Raw genomic sequence first — 23,150 nt, 5'->3', positions numbered from 1 at the left:
AGCCCTTCCTTTGAACTAATGATAAATTGATGGTCTTCGGAAAAAGATAATTGCTTAATGGAGTTGAAGAAGTGTTAGATGGTGGATCTACACACTCAGAACTCCAGCAAGGTTGGCGAAGATGATACTCCTTTCCTCGGATCTTTCTCAGATCAGAGAGAACAAAAATCTAATCGAAATTTTGGAATTGACGAAGTTTGAAGATGGTAGCAGCAGGCTCCGAACATTATCCCTGTAACTCTCACTCTCTTGATCTCTCTCTATTTTTTATGAGAATCTCCTTTTTTCCCCTTTTTTTATTTCTCAGATCTAAAATTTGGAAGGGAGCTAAAAGAGATTTAAGAAATTACCAAAAGATGAGAATGATATGGTTGAGTGGCTACCGACCGGAAAATAACCGGCGGCAATGGTTGATCGGAGAAGAAAAACATGAAACCCTCTTTCTCTCTACTCTCCTACTCTCTGTAGCTCTGTGTACAACCAAATCACGATCTCATTCGATCTATCGAAGCAGAGACTTTCTCTCTCTATAGCTCTGATCTCTTTCTCTCCTCTTCCAAATCTCATATCTGAATTTCGAGGCTTGGAATCCTACCTGAGAAGAAAGAAAAGGGGTAGGGTTTGCAAGAGGTGGAGATCAAAGATATAGGGAGTAGAAGCAGATGTTAGGGGTAGCTGAAAATTGAAACTAGATCTGGCCGGCATGGGGGTCCGATCGGAGAAGATGGTGAGAACGAGTTAGGGTTTGAAGCAGATTTTCTTTCGTTTGGTTTTTTTCTCTGCTAGGGCTTTCTTTTGAAACGAAAAAATGAGAGCCTCCTAATTATTATTTTTTCGATCTCTCCCTCTCTGCCTTTTATAAGCAAATGCTAAACACTTTTCCCCCTTTAAGTTTCAGGTACACCCCTTTTCAAGAGTATGCAACCCTACTTTTTAGTTTTCAAATATGTATTTCAAGCAAGAGCAGGGGGTGGCTCGGATGGGAAAAAGGATGGGATAAATTATCTTTTCCTCTTCCTTACTGAATTGATATGGGCACACCTTGTCCTGATATTTCACATCCCTTTTCATTGATTTTGAAATAATAAGGATTGGGGTACGACTCGGGTTAAATTTCCTGGGGTTCGGATTATTCTTCGCTCTCGGGAATTAGGGTCCGGTCAAAATGGGGTGTCTACAGGGTCACAGATAATGCCTTGTCCGAATTGACAAACTATTCTTGAACACATTCCATAAATGCCATGACATTTGTGGTCTTATGGATAGATGACCTGATGCTTTGAGCTACATGGCTCTAAGTGGTTCGATCTCTCCCACTCTTTATGGATGTCTTTCTCGTCTTGAGTACTCTCATCTGTAGGAGTGGGTGGTTCATCCACTCTGAGAGTCAAATCAAGGTCCATCCAGCCCAAAGTGAGTATAACCCTATCCTTTCACTCATAAAATTATTCCCACTAAGAAAGGGATTCTTTTAGATTCAAAATTCAAAAGTACTGACCGATTACCTGCAAAACATAAACCAACAACTCATTCTCACTACGTGCTAAATTCCAATAAAGCAAAACCCATATTCACATATCCGGTTGTAAATGCAACGCCTTACTTTAACCCTCATATGGGCCGAGGTTACAGCATGCATTAGATTTACCCTTAGCAATCGCATCGATCAATTAAATTATACTTTGGTCCCTTCTCCATACATATGGGCCTAGGATAAGAGCCTCCATCTAATCTCATTGATCTCACGATTCCAATCAATTCACAATACACAACCGAATTCTTGTGGGGCAAGCGGTTATGCATTATAAATCCATTGCAATCTTACATACCATTAGGGTAAAGCAACTAAAAAGTTGCACTTTATGTGTCAGTGGGCACCAATAATGCACCAATTATCACAGGCATCCTCATAGCCATAAGATGTTCTGGCCCCTTCCAAACTAATCAAATACCTTTTTATAATAGTGTCTATGGGTTTATTGAATATATGACAGGTCTTTATGTCATGTTAAAATAATTTTACCTTATGGGGTATAATAACATGATTGCAAACATCCAATACAAACTGAAGGAATTGCATATAACAAAAACAACTAAATTCAAAGAAACATACAATAAATTTAAAGTGAAACAATAATTCTTTAAATCCAGATTAAAAACATTTGGGACAGTTATAAACTTCATTGCTGGAATTCTGGATCGATCGGATTCCCCTCATGAAGAATCCAAACTAATTTACAAAAACCTTCAAGTTGTATGTAAAACAGAATATACACAACTTAGGCCTCTTGTAATTAGAATCCGTCAATCGAATCAGTCTATCATAAGTGGTTGGATATGTTCCGCAAAAGTTTGGGAGTGAAACCCAAACCTTAGACCTAACTTTCAATACCCTTTAAAACTTGGAATACCAAAAGCAGCACCCTACATATCTCTGATGATTCTAAAATCATAGTCATTGCGTCCGGAACTCTGAAAAAATTTATGGTACAATGTACAGCTTTTCCAAACAGTGATTAGAAAAAGCCCAAATACTGCACTTAAATTTTGAGTTCAAATTTAATGGAAGGAAGACACACCCTTTTTTTATTAAAATTGTATGAACCGAGCCTCTAATTACTCCAAAATCACCTCCAATGGATCCAGAATACCAAAAAATTTTAGGGTACAAAACAATTGAAAGTTATCGAAATAGGAGAGTGTGGCTAGCAAAACAAAAACAAAACAATTGAGCCGCCGTAAGTGGTGTTGGGTTCATGTCGTCGGCAGCTATACATCCGTACGGTCGGATTGACGGAAACCTCGCCAGAACGCCAGCGGTGGCCGGATTTCTGTTGGTGGTCAATAAACATAAAAGCTTGATTTTCTCGTTGTTATTAATGGCATTTTCGCTGCTCATTCTCTGGAAACCATAACTCGATTTACATCATCCGCTCTTCACAACTTCATCAAATTAAATTCGATTTAACCATAGAAGGGAGTGTGAATAAAATTGATTCGAATTCATTGTCTAAACAAATTGATCTATCTTGATAAATCGCCACAACCCGAAGGTTGTCTTTGATACCAATTTCTAAACTTTAAATTACTTTGTAATTAACATGGAACTTACCTTGGGTCATGGTGATTAGAAGTTGAGATCGCAAATTCCCTCGAACATTGTTGAAACCACGAACACCGCCGCGCCATGAAAAATGAAAGGGTTTCTAATATGTAGAAGACCTTAAGCTCTATCGATGGAATCGCACAAATTTCCTCTCAAATTAGGGACCTTCTTTAGATGGAAACTTTAGCTATAAACTATGCATGTTCTCCCATCAATTGCATTACATATTTATAGATTTTGGGATCATACGTTTTTGAATCCCTCCACACGTCAAACACTTTAGTTTCTCATAAGTTTAAAATACTTGGGATTTATCTTAAAGACTCCTATGCAAACACAACTCAAGTGGATAAAGGATCTACAAGAACCAATGTGAGCCACTCCAAAACGCCAACAAGAATGAGTTTTTGGTCAAGGTTTGAAGCTTAATCCAACAAGTTAAGATCTAATTTCATCACCAAAAAGAAAAGCAAGAGCAAGCACACATGAAACACATGCATGTAAATTTGTGTTGAATATAGCATGCCCTATAAAAACAAAACTCCAACTTCATCTATGAATGTTCACCTACAGTTTTCCCCTTCTTATCACAAACTTCAATGACTGGGGACAATTGGGCATGTTCTCTTTGTGAAAAAATCAATTACTCCAAAAGTTTAAGCTGTTGGAGATGGCATTATCTGATCTTTTATACTATACGCCCACTCACATGTGGCTCCTCTTTCTAGGGTTGGCCTGCACGTGGCATATGTGGCTCCTCTCTTGGGTTTGGCTATTGCATATGGATTTTTGCTATAAATGAGGTTTGAACTCAGGACCTTTTGCTCTGATACCATGTGAAACAACCAATTACTCCAAAAGCGTAAGCTGTTGGAGATGGCGTTATTTAATCTTTTATACTATAATACTCTTGGGGGGTTAAATTACAACATAAAGGGCGGAGAGAAGAAGGGAGGGAAGGTTGGACAAGATATGTCAAAGAGGTGAGGGGCGGAAAGTAACCTTAAGTTTTAGAGAAATTAAAATATCAGGGGCGATCACACACATACGTGCCTACCGGCCTTGTCTCAATCCCTACATTTCTTAATTTTGTTTATTTTTTATTTTTCATTTATTGAATGATCTGACTGTTGAAATTCCTCCTGACACGATCATTGATCTTGCCACTAATCCGACTATTTGACCTCCAACTGTGATGCTAAATATCATGTGTGTTTTCCTTTTGAAACACAAAATTTTAATGATTGGACATTTCAAAATCTAATAGACACTTTGGGCTTTCAGAGGGTTGTGTTCCTCTGATTTTTATGCGAAAAAATTCACAAAGCAGTGAACCGGGTTTTAATTTGTTTAATTAATTCCTTTATTTTTTACTACTGATATTCACATTCTCATGTTTTGATATTGGGGCAAACTCACATTGTCTTTTATTATTTAACTGGCTTTCGAAAGGCTATTATAATTTCCAAAAAACTTTCAACGACAAATTAAAAAAGAAAAAACATAGTGGTTTCTGATGCAGGTGAAAACCACAAAAAACGTACGATTTGTCATTGACTACAAAGCGGGGAATGAGTTCAGCCTCAACCCGACCCGAGTCCGACGGGTTCAACCCGATTTTGGCTCGGGTTGGATTAGGGTTGAGGCCTTGGCAACCTAACCCAACCTGAACCCGAACTCTGTCCTCTAATTTTATCTTGATTTTATTTGGCCCAAGATGAACCCAAACCAACCAGAACCAATTTTGGGTTAGATGGGTTTGGTTAGGGTTGAGAGACTTAGGGGCGGGTTGGGTTAGGGTTGACCATCCTCAACCCGAGGCCAGGGCCTCGGTTTGAGGACGGGTTAGGGTTGAGGGAATGCTGTATCGGGTTGGGTTAGGGTTGGCTTCAACCCAATCCAACCCGACCCGTGTTGCACCCTTAGTCAATGACTACAAATCGTGGAATGAGTTCATTGTTTTTCAAGTTATATTTTTGTAATCTTATTTGTAGCTTACATAGGCATAAAATCTTGATCGTTTAACTTGATTTTGGTATTATTAGAATTTTTTTTAATTACTCATTTAACGAGCTGGAGATCATGCGATTTGGATGTGGTTTTAGGAAGTGATCGTTTACAAACGTTGTACATACCTATGATTGGATTTCTATTTTGATATTATTTTTATCAAGTTTTTAACTTCTATTTAGGTTACTTTAGATAGACAACTGAGATTAATTGCTGAGGTCCGAAGTTAGCTTTTAAGATTTGTTTTTTCTTATAAATAGATGTTATGACTTCTTGGAATGATCTAATATCAGTGGTCTTATTTTTCATTTTTTGTTCAACAGGACAATTGGTGGTGTTACATTTGTCTGGTTCCACACTCTCCGATCCTGCAAATCAAAAAGAGAGAAAATACGTGCATTTGAGGGTTTTGTATCCTGGACTCCTGGACGTGATTGTGTGTGGTTATCTATCTCACCACATATTCATTATTCTTAAGCATAAACTCACCCTAAAGAGAGTTAAATAATGTTTGCAGCATTTTAGGTTATAAAATCTAGAGATTTTATTCGAGATGTATGGTTGTATATAACCGTATTTTTCAAAAAGTACGGTACGGCTCACTCCATAGGATGATCCAAACCGTCCATTTGTTGGGCCATAACCAAAAATCATTTCCAGAAGATGATCCTAACCCTCAGATATAAAGAGGGATTGCACATCGGGGCACAACCTATTTACTTTGTGGCCCACCAGATGGACGGTTTGGATCATCTTATGAAGTGGGCCGTACCATCATCCTATGTAGTGGGCCGTACCGTACTTTTTTGAAAAGTAGGTGTTTACACTGCCACACCTCATATAAAATCTCTATTATCTATTGCCATACTTTTCCTTTATTGAGAACTATCAACACCTCATAAAATCTCTAATATCTATTGCCATACTTTCCCTTGATTGAGAGCTATCAACACCTCATATAAAATCTCTAATATTTATTGCCATACTTTTCCTTTACTGAGAAGTGAGAACTAACACCGACAATGTTCAAAAAAGGGTACAAATGATTTCTTTTATATGAAATTAACTATGTTTTTGCGACAATGAAAAGGGACAGGAAAAATGACCCGCTTAGATCATTGCTGACTGGGTGATCCGACGTGGACTTGTGATGATGTGGATGCCAGCTGTTGGATGGTGATTGGGTAGCAGATGTCTATAGGGGATCCGGACCATGTCCAATTTGCAAGATTCAAGTTAACGGTGACCGTTGGATTATAGAAATCCCACCACACGTGATCGCTGCACCTCATTGCTTTACTTAGGCAACGTCCCATGCCACCATATCGTCCAAATCCACAACAAGCACTATCCACATTCTTGAATCCTGCAAGAAAAAATATAACAAATATATGTTACAAGAAAGAGAGATTACGAGTAGAGTATATCCTGGTCCCGCATTGAATAGATCACATAAGTAATGTCACGAGATCAACGGACCCAATTCACTGATCATGTACCTAAGTACCACCATACTGAAAATTAGGTTTATTAGAAATCCACACTCCCTTGTTTTGATATTGAAACTTTGCTCTTGTTTTAAAATTCTACAGTTGGATGTTGATAGCTTTTCTAGTTGTAGGAACCAATGAAGACGAGATGAGTTCCAATATCAAAAGAAGGGGGATGGGAATATCATCTTCCTTTTTAAAAGAAGGATATCAAACTTTTAAAGGGTTTGTATACAAGGTAGTAGTTATTTACATCTTAGCCTTGTGATAAACTGACAGATACACCCGCCTTCTCTTTATAGACGTTTTTATCTGACTGTTTTGGAGTACAATATCGATTATTTACACCAAAATAGTTATTTAAAGTGTCCAAATGGCTGACTGATTCTTAGCAAAATTGGGTGTCTGGTTCGCAGCTGTAGAACATCACAGTAAAAATACACATTACCGGTATGTAGAATCAGTTTGAGTTCAAAATCGATTCTACACACTGATCCAAATGCTTCATCTTGCAGAGAATCTGTTTTGGACACGAAATTGATGCTCAAAATACAAAAAAAAACAAGGGCTTTGGCATTCAAAGAGCCTTACATGTGTGAAGGAAAGAGAAAAACTTAGGTAACTAAATTGTTTTGAAATGTTGGTTGTGTAAAAAGTTAATAAAAGCCATAGATTACCAAAAAATGCCCACTAAATTTAAGAAGAAGAAAAAGGAGAAACTGTGTACCATAGATTTGAGGATTGGTGATCATAGTACTGATCCCCCTATATACATCGCAAAAGATTATGCGGGCATCAGGCAACCTGGCATTTAGTGCAAGGAGGTTCGCCGAGAGCATGTTGTTGTATGCCACGACGAGCCCATTGATCTTGTCGATGCAGCCTCCACGGGTTGAATCTGTAGCGTTATAGGCTTCCCATTGGCTGCGAGGGGTGCAACCCAAAGGCCCTATTCCCATGCATATTATCTTCCTCACATTTGCATTATAAAGGTCCTGCAATTTAAAATGTCAAACATTTCAGTTTCATGCTCACAAAGGAGGAAGAGAAGAAGAATTCAAGAAAACCAACCTCATGTAGTTTTGATCTTTCTTTGACAAAAGCCACCTTTAACTAGGCTTCTAGTTTATGAATCATGGTTTTATCTCAGGTACATATAGCACATGATAAAAATCATACATCACCCATATGTCTTACTATCTAATAAAAAATTGATGGCTCAGATGAAATAATCTCAATTTATAAACCTAGATTGTCCTCTAATGGCATTCCAACTCCGATAAAAAATTGATGGCTCGGATCAAATCATCTCAATTTCTAAAGCAACATTTTCCTCTGATTTCATAGGGATGACAGATTTATTCGTCCAAATAGCATTTTAAAGAAAATAATTACACCGGTCCCCTTTTTAAGGGAGAGAAAGAGCCACCTTATAGCTGGCTTTAACAATTTTTTTAATGCATTTAAGTAATTCTATAGGTAACTCTTCTCTTTTGAAAAAGAGGAGCCGCAAAAATGCAATTTGTGAAAATCCCTTAGATGCAATGGCATTATGATAGTCCAACTGGGAAGCTGTGGCAGCCATATAATTATGTCTAGATATTAGTGTTAGTTGAGGTTTTCTTTAATGCTTCTTATGGTTATGTTAAGACTTGCTGGTTTTGATTCTTGACTACTTAGGAAATTGTATGTTGTCTTAGAAGTTATTATAGGGTCTTGAAAATAGGCATGGAAGTTATTATTGAGTCATTTTCAACTTATTAACTACCATGCAACTATATTTATATATCAATGAGAATGAGCAACAAAGCATTGAATTTTTTATTAAAATTCTCCATAACAAATTGTTGTAATTTGGAGCTGACTGAGATTACGGAGTTGAGAAAATGGTAACGACACTACCCACTTGGTTTAAACTTCAGTGATTAGCTGTTGATAGCATCTTACAGCCATGAAAAGGAAATTAAAAAGGTGTAAAACAAAATGTGTAGTGTCATGATCAAAGCATGGCAATATGAACACTAGACACTAGTATATATATATATATATATATATATATATATATATATATATATATAGAGAGAGAGAGAGAGAGAGAGAGAGAGAGAGAGAGAGAGAGAGAGAGTACCTCTACAACTCGAGTGATCTGATTCACAAGCATTCGTGCAATGGCTTGGTGGCCAAACCTCTTCATGATGCCAGAGCGATCATGCAAGAGCTCAATGTAGTCATCTTTGCCGAATGAGAGGTAAAACAAAGACGACTCTATCACTTGTTGAGCCTTTTCTAGACCCAATTGAAGCTGAAGCACTTGAAACGTCTCAAATACCTGACGAAGTTGTTGATTCAAACCTTGCAAACCCGCTCCCCAATTCATTATCGTAGCCTTAGAATAACCAAAATTCAGCCCCCCCAATATACCTTCAACCGTCCCATTCTGACCGTAGAACATTGGAATTTCTCTCAATCCCATTTTCTCCGCTGCACAAATCATTGGTAGGAAAGATATCAGTACACAAAAAATTCGCAACCCTTTTCACGTGAATTGTGGCAACCCTTAAAAGGGGCGCGAATTATCCTACAGGGGATGCGAATTTTAAAATCACCCAGATTGTATTATAAACCCGTATTTTTCAAAAGGTACGGTACGGCCAATTCCTTCGGATGATCCAAACCGTTCATTTGGAGTTGGGCCACAACATAAATAAAAAAAACGTTTCCATTGAATGATTCTAATCCTCCAATCTATAATGTGCAGTCCCTCTAAGATTGGCGGGTTAGAATCTGTTGTGATGAACGGTTTGGATCATCCTATGGAGTGGGCCGTACCTTACATTTTGAAAAATAGTGGGTTGATACGGCCACACATCATATAAAATCTCTAAATCTGATATACATAGAAAAAGACCAAGGGTAAATTCGCCCCACTGTAAGATAATTCGCACCCGTTTAAAGCGAATTAACATAAAAGCGTTAAAAGTCTGCCACATAGAGTGGTGCGAATTTCCTACAGGGGGTGCGAATTTATCTTATTAGCAGAAAAATACACCCAGCAATCCCAAGATTAGAATAACAACAAGATTAGAATGGAGATTGGGGAAATGATATTTCCACTCCCCAAGATTAGAATAACAACAAGGAGACAGTTAAACAAAAAGAAATGAGAAAATCTGTGTTTCAATAACAGAGAAATCAAGAAAATGAATGGGTAGAGAGAGAGAGAGAGAGAGAGAAGGCCGTATTTACCGAGGATATCGGGAATAAGTCGCCGATCTTTGCCGATACAGAGATATGACGATAAATTTCCTTTAAAAAAAGGGTATAGAAAGATATTATCGCCGCAGTTAACAGAAGAATCGCCGAGGATGAAAAATGCAGAGACGGAAGAGTGGCCTTCAACGGAGGGTAGAATAGGAAATCGACCCAAAAAGATGAGAAAGATTGAAAGGGGAAAGAGAAGGAGAAGCCTCGAGATTCTTCTACCCATCTCTTCTTTGTTTGTTTGCAGAACTTCAGAGATCGAAACTCTATTTATCTTTCATCTTTTTCTTGGCATTCGCTTTCTTTTCTTTTTTTGGTCTGATCTTAGTGTGTTTCTCGGCCAAGAGAAATGAGGGACTTCTAAATTTTAAATTGGAATTCCAAAGAGGGGTACGGTATTCTATTTCTAAATTGAGGTTAAACAGAAGATAATAGCATGGGTAGAATTGGAAACAAAAAAAAAAGTTGTTAGTAATGAGGATGAAAGGAAAATGATAGGAAAACACGCTTGCGTTAGGGTTGTGACAGACAGTCCTTAACATGTTGCCACGTGTGCGAAAGTGGATATATTTGTCATTGTTAAAATTTAGAGGAATGATAAACTTAAGGGCGCCCTTGCAAAAAAAAAAAACAAGATGTTTTGTGTCTTGTTAGTCAAAAACTTCAATAGCTGAAATGTAAGACCAAGTATTATCTGCATTTCCTTACAAACACTGAAACACATTGGGTTAAGGGCTGTTGAAGGGTAGGGGCCCCTCATGCAATTCACCAAATTATGCTCAAGAAGCTCTAGCTCGTAGATATAATAATGCTATGCGGAAATTCCACAAAAGGAAAAATATAAATAAATGAGAATCGAAGAGGGCATTTCATTTACTAAAGTGTTCAAGGACCAGTTTGTTTTAGGCCTTGTTTGTTTAAGATTATGCCAACCGATTGAGAGTTAAAAACGAATTATTGGAATCAAATTTACATTTAATTTTGAGTCCAATAATTGGTTTTGGACTCACAATCGGTTTGCATAATCTCAAACGAACAGGGCTGATAGAGTCCAAAACTGATTATTCGACTCAAAATTGCCCTCATATTTTATTCCAATATTAGTTTTGGAAACTCCAATGTGAAAGTGATATTTGCTTCAACATGGGAGTAGAAGCTAGAGTTTTCTTGGATGGCCTTAGCTTTTGTAAGACTACTAATATACATAATATCATCATATAGACCGATAGTAAAGTTTTAGTAGCTATAATAAGAAACAGAATTTCACACACAATTTTGGGCGGGTGTAGTTGCCAGCCCAAGGTGATATTCTCTCTCTCTCTCTCTCTACAATATCGAGCAGTTTTTCATCACTTCCAATAATATCTCTATAATCTCATTTTCATTTCATCAGCTGTAAAATATCTATCAATCTCAATTTTCATTTCTTCCTCCCTAAAGTTTCTCTCAATCTCCATTTTCATTTCATCCTGCCTAAAATATCTCCTCACTCTCGATTTTCATATCATCCCTCCCAGAAATCTCTCTTCCGCCAATTTTGTCTTTCCATCAACGACTCCGACAAATGCTCCCCAAAACATCTGAAATGGAGTATCGATTCCCTTTGACAAGGCAATCAGAATAGGAAAGGAATCTCACGAGCATTCCAATTCTTGATTCCGGCAATCCAAACGCACTCTTAAAGTGTAAATACCTGAATTTACCCTCCCTTTAAAATTTGTCCCCCTTGTGAATCAAGGGTAATTTTGTGATTAGAAGTTAGATTAGAATTAGGGCTTCTTTAGAAAAGCCTATAAATATAACTTTAATAGAGATTAAGAAATCCTAAATCATCTTTGCAGCCCTAAGAGAAGATCCGTGAAAAAGAAAGCGAAGAACAAGGTAAGAACTATGTTCATCTTTGGGTTATGTTTTTTTGAAACCCTAAAACAAGGATTAGGTAATCTTGAAAAGATAAAAATGAAGGTTTTGATTTTTTTTGTTTAAGATATGTTAAAAGATTGACCTTCGATTCCTTAGGGTTCGCTTTGTTGCAGAATCCCTAACGAATCTAGGATCGGATCGTCTTGACTTTTTAGAAGTTTTGGCCTTCGAGAGTTTAAAGTACAAGTTTAGATAATTTGTTGATAATTATGTGTATTGATTCGAAGCGTGAAATTGGGTTTCATGGATTCCTCTCCTCGATGGTAAAAGGAAATTTGACGAACAAAACTTCATTCATGTATCAAAACAATTCAAAATTGGGTTGGGTAAACCCAAGTCCAAATCGATTTTGGAACTATTGGATCATGGTCCCATCTTGTAGGAGCCTTTAGAGCCCCTTTAGGAACACTTATGTCGCGCCGTGCTCTAGGTCTTAGGGTGTCCTAGAGTTAGAAGTCCAGCCTAATCACGGTCGGTTGCTATTATTAGCAACTGATTCATAGATTAAGTTCACTAGTTAATCTTTTTTTCCCTATAGGACAAGCCTAGTTAACCTAGGATGTAGGACCCACCTGCATTAGTCTAGGGAATGTCTTGCACTTAGATAGGATCATATAGTATCTTAGATGGAGTTCAAAGATAATAAAATGTAATCAACATGAATTAAATAATCTCTCTAAAACTGTTAAGACAGTCTGTCCAGTCTGGATTGGTGTCCTAGATGAGTTGGGCATGTAGCTTAGTTTAGGTCACCAAACTACGTCGACTCTATTCCCAGTGAGGCTTGGGTACGTAGGATTAAATAAGAATCTTATTTTCTATTCTTGTTGAAGAAAAGTTGGAAAGGTATATTTGATTTGAAGAGAGAAAAGGAATAAAGTGGAGATCTTTTAGGAGATCTTTTTACAACCAACATGGCAACCAAATTTCACAAAAATGTGAAACACCCCAAGTTGGGATGGAAAATACGTACATGAAATCCCAATAGGCAAACCAAGAGGGGGGGTGAATTGGGTCTAATTCAAAATTTTGAATTTGCAATGTGTTAAACCCTACAAATTGAAAGTGCAACTAGCCCTAGTTACATTTAAGAAATAATAAGTGAAAGACATTACCACAATATTTGCACACAAAGGAGAGAAGAAGTAAGAGACAAGGAACACACGGTTTTAAGTGGTTCGGGACTTGGATCAAACACCAAGCCGTACATCCACTCTCCACGTCCACGCGTGGGTTCTAATATGTTGATCCTCCACAAGGTAGGATCAAAGTGCCGAGTACAAGCAAGCTTCTTCTTTCTTGGACCGAAGTGTCAAACCCTCTTACATGCGTCTTCTCCTTCTTAAGGACCGAAGAGTAAAACCCTCTTACAATCAAGCTTTCCTTTGGTGAAAGTGTAAACCCTCTACTTTCCTTCATAAGGGTGAAAGTGTAAACGCTTTTTCAATGAATGAAGAAAATGAAGAACAAATACTTAGCCTCTTAATAGGCTTGAATTACAAAAATGAAAGCTCACAATCTCTCCAATAACAAAGACAATACAGCCTAAGGAGATCTTCTTCAAGTATGGAAATGAACAAGTTTAAGCTTTGAAGAAGGGTGTAGAGATTTGAAAGTTTTAGCTTAAAAGTAAGGATTTTGAAATACCTTGAACTTGTATTTTAAACCTAATATGGTGATTATTTAATTTACTCGTGATTAGAAAGGTTAATTATGATTAGTGGTTAATAAGAAGAATAAGAATGACTAAGTGATTAAGTGAGATTAGTGTCTCTTATTTGACCTATTTAATTATTAAGCTAGAGGGGACACAGGTGAAATTAATAAAAGGTTAAGGGGGGTATTTTGGTAACTTCATTAGGGGACACAGGTGCAATTAATAAAAGGCTAAGGGGGTATTTTGGTAACTTCACAAGGGACACAGTGGAATTAATGAAAGGCTAAGTGTATTAGTCAAGGATATTTTGGGTATTAAACATTAGCATGGCTGGGAGAGAGGAGAATGACACTTGGAAATCCAAGTGCCATCACTCTCTCATGCAAAGCTTATAAATCCTTATTAATTCATTTTAATTATGAAAAATGAAGAGAAAAATAGAAAAATTCAAGAGAAACTCATGTAAAAATTTGATAAAATACATGTTATTTGATTTGTGGTCTAAAAGTGTTTGAAACCGAAGTTTTATTACAAAGAAGTGGAAAAAGAGAAGAAATTTCTTAAAATTGTAGATTTAATCTTGTCTTTCGAGATTCTTTTGATTCCTGTGTAATATATACTCATTTTTTAAGAATTTTGGTTAACTACAAAGTTGTAGATCTTATTGTTCTAGTATGATTACATATAATGTTTTTGTGATTTAGTTCTGAATTGAGAAAGTTATAGTATTTTTACTAAACTGTCATTTTTAAAGACATGAAATTATGATTTTCATATTTTAGGATCACTTCCGGCTAGATTTGGACAGAGTGATGAACATAGAATTTATTCAAAATAATATTTAGAATAGCTTTTATGTTTATGACCTATCCCAGTTTTGAGTCTACAAAAAGATATACGGAGTTTAAGATTTCAGTTTCTCTTGAAAACTTATTTCAAATATGAGGTGGGAAAAGTCACCTTTTAGGCAAGATTTGGCCAGAGGTGTCAACATGAAAATTTTTTGGAAATATTATATCCAACACTTTTTATGTTTTGATCTAAGCCCGGTTCGAAATATTTCAAGATTTATGATTATTACAAAGTTTCAATTTTGGAAGAAAAAGACAGATTTTGTGCATTTTGAAGTTTTAAATTTCCGGTCATTTCCTGTTGGATTTAGCCGGAGTTGTCAACTAAACAGATGTTCTTTGGTTTACAATCTACAAGTTATATGTTTACAAGTTTTGATAATTCATGCATTTGATTTGAGTTTTAGAGGGTACAAAAATAAGGTAATATGAATTTTTGCTTAAAAGTGTGTTTTGGATTTTGAATCGTGGTTTCACCACCTTATATGACTTATACTTAATGTTTAAGACCTAAGAAAGGCATTGATTTGAAAATTTCTAATATTGTAAAGTTTCAAGAATGTTATTGGTGAAGCCTGATCTCAGTCTAATCTGGAAAGTACTGTACACTTTACCCCAACTGCGGCGGTCCCAAATTTTTTAAGGTATTTTTGAACTGGGGGTAGTATTGTACTTTCATGAATTAGGATTTTTCACTTATTGTAACACGTCTGAGAACGCCATATAAAAGGGTGTGATATCAGAAGCCGCCCTAGAGAGGCGTGAGGTTTGTAATCTCTTCTTCAGAATAGTGGCATCGTTGGCTTGTCGCTCTGCTGTGGACGTAGCCCATACCAAACTGGTTAGGTGAACCATGTAAATCTGCGTGTTCTATTTGTGTGTTCTTTCGTTTATCTTTTGCGTTGTTATTCTGCTGCGTTGTTAATTCCTAACAAAGAAGAAAAAGAAGAAAGAGTAAGAGAAAAAGGAAAAGACAAAGACTCAGTACCTTTCCATGTGCTTACTTTGTTACGCAAACCAAGTGAATAAAAGACATGATTGATATGAAGAAGATGTGTTAGTAATATATATATATATATATATATATATATATTATATATATATATAAGTTTTTCTAGTCGGGCGACTAGAGAAGCTTCTCTAGTCCGCCGACCAAAAAACACAGTGCGCCCACATTATTTGGATAATCCCAAACATTCATTTGATAGGCCCTGGCATAGATCGGGTGTGCCCAAAAAACAGGTACATAGGATCATCCTAAACCTTTGATTTGTGGAGGTTAAAAATGGACAGATTTGTGGAGTTTATACGCGTCCATTTTAACCTCCATAAATCGATGGGTTAGGATGATCCTATGGAGATGATTTTTTAGGCACATCCTATCTACGTCAGGGCCCGTCAAATAAATGCTTTGAATCATCACAACAACTTGGGGTCACTGTGATTTTAACCTCCACTGTCCATTTTTAACCTCCACAAATTGAAGGGCTAGGATAATCCTATGGAACTGATTTTTTTGGGCACACCCTATCTATGATAAGGCCCATCAAATGAATGCTTTGGATCATACAAACAACATGGGCCCACTGTGTTTTTGGTCGGCGGACTAGAGAAGCTTCTCTAGTCTGCCGACTAGAAAACCTGTGTGTGTGTGCACGCGCGTGTAGAGAGAGAGAGAGAGAGAGAGAGAGAGAGAGAGAGGAAAGTGAGCCCACGCGGTCGTTGTAGACACCCCAGTTTGACCGAACCTTAAACCACCTTGTTTTAATAAAAACCCATCAAATGAGTGAATTAGTGTCCCAAATTTTACCATAGGGTAGGTTAGGATCTCAATAAGGTCCCTATAAAATTTTATTAAAATCAGGCAAAATTACCTAATAGGACGAGCGGAGTTAGCAATATAGTGTAAAAAGGGGAGTGTATTATCTAATGACCCAACTTAACCAATAAACAGAATGAAATATTTGCTACGGGGGGTTGTCCAAGAGCTTAACGGGCATAAATCATTTTGACTAAATTTTTCATTAAGGCTTTTCCTATAGACCCTCCATTATCTAATGAAACAAAGTGAAATAATGCATAAGGGGGCTGTCCCGAGAAAAAGTGGGGGTCGAATATTTGGCAAACACTATAAATAAGAGACTGAAGCTCTCATTTTGACATTCTCATCTTCTAAGCTAGGGGTTTTTTTTAGAGAAGGAAAGAGGGAGAAAGAGAAAGAGAGAGCTAGAGAGAGAAAGAGAGAAGGGGAAGTTTTTTATCACCATCTCCGGTGAATCCAGCCGGATTCCGGCCGATCCCCGGCCACTTCGTAGAGATCTCATCCCTTAGACTTGTCTTTCCCATCTTTCCTTCTTTTTGAGCTTTAGAAACCCTAGTTTGAGATTTTCGATCTTTGATTGTAACCTAGGATCTCCGAGCCAAGTCAAAATTCTTAGATCTAACTTGTTTTGACTTTTGAAAGCTCTGGATCCAATTTCTTTTACCATAAATTTAAGAGTAGTTATCTCAGATTAGTATAGATCCATTCTCTTTTGAAACTTTCTGGATCTGAAATATGTAAAGATTTCCGAGGTTTTTACGAAGAAGAGCAAGAGAAGAAGGAGCAGATTCACTTCACAATCATTTTTCCTAGTAATTTCAGAAGAGGCAGAGAAGGTAAGATGCTCAATATTTCTTCTTTTGTCATACAGATCTAGCTACTAAATATTTGCTATTCCTGAATTATTCAATGCGTTGACGATTGGCTATTCTAGCTTGAAATTCCAGTAAACGTAGATAGAATAAGATGTCTGGTTTGATTTTCATCACTACATTTAAAGAAAAAAGAAACAATCTTAGAATGTTAGCTGTTTTCAAAAGATTTTTGTAAGTTTTATGTGTTTTGAGTACAATTTGAAATTGCTTCAGATGAGGTAAAAATGAATTTCTGAGGTTTTTACGAAGAGAAGCAAGAGAAGAAAGAGCAGATTCACTTCACAATCATTTTTTCTAGCAATTTCACAAGAGGCAGAGAAGGTAAGATGCTCGATATTTCTTCTTTTGTCATACAGATCTAACTACTGAATATTTGTTATTCCTGAATTATTCAATGCATTGACGATTGGCTATTCTAGCTTGAAATTCTAGTAAACATAGATAGAATAAGATGTCTGGTTTGATTTTCATCACTACATTTAAAGAAAAAAGAAACAATCTTAGAATGTTAGCTGTTTTCAAAAGATTTTCGTAAGTTTTATGAGTTTTTAGTACGATTTGAAATTGCTTTGGATGAGATAAAAATGAATTTCATATTATTGAATGAATGATTTTTCTTCATTGATCTGTAGAAGAGATTGCCTGTTTAACGGATAAGTTAGAGTTAGCATATGATAGTTTTGAATAATGTTTGTTTTCTTAGAAAATTACGAAATCATATCTGGCTTTGTGATGAGAGTAGATTCCTTATGTTTTAGTCAAGAAGTACAAACTTGCTTGATTTGATTGCAAATTATCGGTCATTGATGAATTTCATTATTGTACTGAATCAGTAGAAGCAAAAAAATTCTGAGGGTTTTATGTTTATTCCGAAGCTTTGTTCTAAGTTTCTCTCTAGTAAAATATGTCTGAAGCCAAAAATTTGTTTAATTTTCTTTGGGTTTGTCTTGATCTTTTACTTTATTTTGACAATTCATTGTATTAATTGAGTTTTCATTGGATATGTTTTAGTATATTAGTATAACAAATCTTGATAGGAGCAGCTCTCATAATTTTTAATGTTTATAATCGATCTATATTAATTGGTTCTAAAGTAAAGTGTTTCATTGCTTATACAGTTAGTTATCTTCACATGTCTTACTTTTAAGCATTAGTTTATGGATGTCGTAGTCTTGTAATTCAAAAAGTACATTCACTTATATTCAATTTTGTGATTTAGGATATACATGTAAGTGTTTAAGGTTATCAATTAGTAGAGTAATAGCTTACACTCTGCATAGTATGTGAAGATTTTGTTTATACTAAGAATGTTTTTAGTATCCTGATAACATGAGAATCAGAATTTTTCATCTTACCTTTAGCCTGATATGGTATACTTTGGCATGGCAATAAAACAAATAATAAATCCTGAGGTTATGTGGCCTTGTAGTTCTTTGAGTCATGAACAATTTAAGTTCAGTTTTTTTGAAATTGTTAAGTTCTCAGGTAATCGTTCAGAAAACTACTTCAAAGTTTTTATGCTCAATTTATAATTCCGAGGGTATTTGATGATGTTGATCGAAGTGTTTTAAAATTGAATTCAAGTTTTATTCATTAAGCTTTATATATAAATCAAACCAGTATTTCTTTAAATTTTATTCACTTACTGTCTTTGGGTGGAAGTTTTGTTTGTATGATTTTTGGTAAACGATGACATACCTTAATGATTGTATGTTTTCAATTGACATGTTTTGTTTCTTTGGAAATTTTCAGCAAAGTCTATATGTTGAGCATTGCTATCATTTTGAATTGTAATAAGTATAATGAAGTTGGTACATAGTAGTATGATAAAATATGGAGATGGTTGTAGAAGTGTTTTGTCTGATGATATAGGTATGTTCTTGTTTGGAGATGGTTCGAGAACAATATATTCTTTTATTCCTCTAGATGGACCTAAAATACTAAGGATACTTATGTTTTGGGAGTAATTATGTTGATTGGCATTGGTCTGATTCAGGTTTGTTTAAGTTTAGCTTTGTTGCCTGCTAATGAACGGATGGGGTTAATGGTTGCAATGGCTAGAGTGTAAAAATGTAGTCCTCAAGATTAATCTGGTTTGCAAGTACTGTTGATTTATTATGCTATTTGATAGTTGTTAGTGTTCATAATATAAGTTGGTATTATATTTATAATCAAAGAATTGGTATCAAATAGGATAATTGGTTATAGACTTATTAAGAGTTATCAAGTTTTACAATAATTATGCCTGATTGATGATTATTATTTTTATTTTTTATGAATCTATGATTATGATGGTGCATTCTTAATGAAAGAGGAAATACAGGACAAACCCAAAAACAGGTTAAGTGAGTTAAAATATTTGATATTTACTCTATTAAAGTTTGTTTATCCTAATAAAATCAGTGGAAGACTTTTCCTATACTCTTGCCCTTCTAAGGATAATAATGTACTGAATATATCTGATTGAACATAGGGAAAAGGGGTATGGTCATGAATGTTAATAAAGGGAGTTCTTTCTTATTCATAAAGGTGAACTAGAAATAACTTCTTTATGCTACATGCAATCTGGAGTCATCTAAGTTGTCTATCATATAGGCAAAAATTTAGTTTTTATGTTTTATTATCAGTTCAAAAGTATCATGTATAATGCATTTCTTTCATTGGGAATGAGAATCTAGGCTCATGGTTTTCATGGCAAAGAATGAGACTTGCTTAGTCCCTTAGATGCTTTTCCTAGACATGATCTTTTATCATTGCAAGGGCAATGAAAGAGTTATCTAAAGCTCACCCATTTTAAGAGACAGGCTTTGTCTCATTAGGAAGTCATTCCTTTAGGAGACTATCACAGTCTCATTAGGGAGTCACCCTTAGGGGACTATCCTAGTCCCATTGATAGAGCACCCTTTTATTAGTTAGAGACTAACTCAGTCATTAGCTTAACCTTATTTGTCATTGCAAGGGCAATGATAAGGTTATTTGGAGCCCATCTCTGTGTTTAGGAGATTTGCCTAGTCTCACTAGAACACCAGTTGTCTCATCCTCTTATGGGAGACTTGCTTTAGTCTAGTTAGCACTGCCCTTATGGTCATAGCCTAGGAGTCTATCTTTTATATTATGAGTCAGCCCATTAGCATAGGAGCCAGTCCTTTAGCTTAGGAGTCTGTCTTTTAGATATGATAATGTCCTCTAGTTTAGTTATCTCTCCTCTTCCATAGAGACTAGCTCAGTCTCGTTAGAGCCTCACTTATTTGGGATTATATTTGATAAGGGACATTAGTTCATTTATTTAAGGATTCCCTTTTAGCTTTAGGGACTCTGTCCTTTAGAGTTGACACTCCGTCAGGCTGTGGATCACGGAGTGTTATCTTATAGGTTCCCTTTAACTGAAAGGGTGAAAACACATTGAAAATGCAAAAACATCAGAAAGCTAAAAGACAAAAACAACATAAAAAACACTAGAAATCCATTTTGGAAAAGCTGTTTCCGAACTACGTTGGTTTGATCCTCTTCCACGGGGTACGTAGGCAGCTTGGGACTGTTATCCCAAGTCCAATCAAACATTTTAAACAAAACTTTGCTAACCTTTTCAAAAATATTTACAAACCTTTCAAAACAGAAACTTCTTTATGCAGTAGGAATCTGTCCTAGATGTATAGGAGAGTCCTAGAGTTAGGAGTGCCTCAGTCAGGTCAGTTGTACACATCGTAGAGTGATGAATAGAATAGGATTCACTAGATAGCCAATATTTTCCTTTAGGACAAGCCTAGTTGCAATCAGGGATAGGATCCACCTGCATTAGTCCATGATTAAACTTACATTTAGTTTAGGAGAATATAAGGATTCCTAAAATTCACAATCAAGTTCAATCTAATTAATCATCTTCAATAAACGTTAATCACTAGTCCAGTCTAGTTGATCGAGTTTAGTTTAGTGGTCCTAGCCACAATAGGCATTGTAGCTTAGATAGCGCCACTGAACTACATTGATCTTGATTCTAAAAGAGGCTTGGATACATAGGCAGCTTGGACGGCCATCCGAGTCCAGATCGATCCTGTGCACATTTTTTAGGATATTAGGGGTTTGTGGTCTATTACTTATTATTATCTTTAGTATAGGGGCATGTTAGTGTGTTTACTTCTTTAACTTGAGTATTCACTCTTTAGATACATCTCTTGCGTAGTTTTACATGCCCATTCACATGCTTAGTAGTAGTATTATTATTTTTTATTACTTTGATCACATGCCTGTTCACTTGCTTAGCGGTAACATTACTTATCATTTTCTTGCTTTGCTTACATATTTATTCACATGCTTAGCTGTAGCATTTACCTGCTTATCTCATCTTGATTATCTGCTTAGCTGTAGCTCTTTACTGTTTATCTGCTTATCTTATCTCATTATATCTGCCATTATCTGCTTAGCTGTAGTATGCATGTGCTTGTTTACTGCTTTCCTATATGTGATAAGTTAGGATTAGGTGTGATGAGTTATGATTAGTGGAGATAGGTATCAGGGTTATCTGATATTGGATTGGCTCTAGTCTTCTCCACCTCCCCATGAGTGATGTGAGGTTCATATTCTATATGTACTCAGCTTGTATATATTTTCATTTTAAGAGGGGGAGACGGCGGACTCTACTATTCATTCCAGTGTCAGGTGATACTGATATCAACCCTCCTTAAGCATGAATGTTTTTCTCTTTCTGTTGTGGATGTTATTGCCCATCCCCGGGCCATGTATACTTAGGTAGATCATTCTTCTTGGGGATGTCTGTTCCCATCTCATGATGTTTTGCCCAAAATTTTTCAAAAATAATAAAAATGGCATGAGAGACCAAGTTTTCTCAGGGAGTAGGTACCTAACACCTTCCCCACTTGTAACCAGGCACGAACCTGTTATTTTCTGGTTATCCATTACACAAAGTATATTATGGGTTTCAAGCCTTAATCCTGTATGGCGACTCTTCTTTTCAGCTTCCCATCATATCCTTGGATATGTGTGAGGACGTTATATTGAGGTACGTCTTGGTTTCGAGTTCTACTCCAAATCAAGAGGTATCGCACACCGCCATAGACTCATGCTATGAGAGCACTGTATTTGAGAGAGCCGCAGCGAAGCTCTCCAACTCGTTTGGAGATCGAGAGGCCGCGGGGTCTCATCCCGCCGTCCCGCCTCGAGATCAGGTCCCACAGGCTGGCGACTATGTTGGGGATCGCTTAAAATTTAGCCTAACTCTGTAAAAATGCCATTATTATAAATTTTGAAGAAATTTGGGCGCAAATTGCAACAATGGAAACCTTATCATTAGAATCCAGGGGCACCAAATAGGTGCGTAATAAAACAAGGGCTCACACACTCACTCTCATCCCTGCATATTATTATCTGTTTTGTGGTTATTTTCTGCTATGGATGTTGTGGATGTGATATGAGATGACCTATTTGGGGTTCTATCAGTAGGAGCTACGAGGACTATACCCGTCTTCACTCAAGCATCACCGCAGCTATAGTATACTTAGCTCTTGGACACTTCGTGTGTAAAATAGGCATAGTTCGCATATCGGAGGACACTCACGATATACACTGAACTATGCACCCGGCTAGGAGGATCTCAGCCTTACCCCCCCCATATATTATTGCATTTTGCCGTTTTGTTTGCATATAGGACGGACATGTGTTGCCAACACATGTGTGCCTAGAGTTAGGAGCCTTGTCCTATTCATAGACTAGGGTAGTTCACCATGTGTGGCTACAAATGCGGTGTTAGCACACAAACACAAGTCAATGAGTCAAGACCTTCTTGACTCCTCTAGATTAGAACTAGGAATGGTGCCCCTGGTTAGGGGATATGTGTGTGTGTGTGTGTGTGTGTGTGTGTGTGTGTGTGTGTGTTTATTAGATTAGGGCAATCAATTATATCAATCCATCTTTCATATTTAGATCTGGTCAGTGGCTCTTACTTGCCATCATCATGGACATGGTTTATCCTCTGTTATATCAATCATAGATCTGATCCTTGTTCATCTGCCATCGATTTACCTACCCTGGATCATATCGAGATCATTGATGGAAAAGTTTGATCTTGCCTGTATCCTTAAGAGTGCATGATTTATTGCCAAGTCCATCTTTATAACTCCATATTTAGGGTTGACCTTATT

The 23,150-nt window shown here is 36.6% G+C and overlaps 1 protein-coding gene across 1 annotated transcript; it reads right to left on the bottom strand.

Annotated features, from left to right (window-relative positions):
* Positions 1-6,094: 6,094 nt before the first annotated feature.
* On the bottom strand, positions 6,095-10,238 carry LOC143887424 (GDSL esterase/lipase At1g71250-like). Its single transcript, XM_077391510.1, has 4 exons — positions 9,853-10,238; positions 8,735-9,087; positions 7,334-7,601; positions 6,095-6,482 (listed from the first exon to the last, which is right to left on the bottom strand). Exons 1-4 carry the CDS (start codon positions 10,091-10,093, stop codon positions 6,232-6,234), a joined length of 1,113 nt encoding a protein of 370 aa, XP_077247625.1. The 5' UTR covers positions 10,094-10,238; the 3' UTR covers positions 6,095-6,231.
* Positions 10,239-23,150: the final 12,912 nt, after the last annotated feature.

Source organism: Tasmannia lanceolata, unplaced genomic scaffold (genome assembly GCF_043159265.1).
Source record: "Tasmannia lanceolata isolate RefF3 unplaced genomic scaffold, GAP_Taslan_0.1 ptg000012l, whole genome shotgun sequence".
In the NCBI taxonomy this organism is placed as follows: domain Eukaryota; kingdom Viridiplantae; phylum Streptophyta; class Magnoliopsida; order Canellales; family Winteraceae; genus Tasmannia; species Tasmannia lanceolata.
The sequence above is the reverse complement of the archived record's forward strand: the minus strand, read 5'-3'. Positions and strand labels throughout refer to the sequence as shown.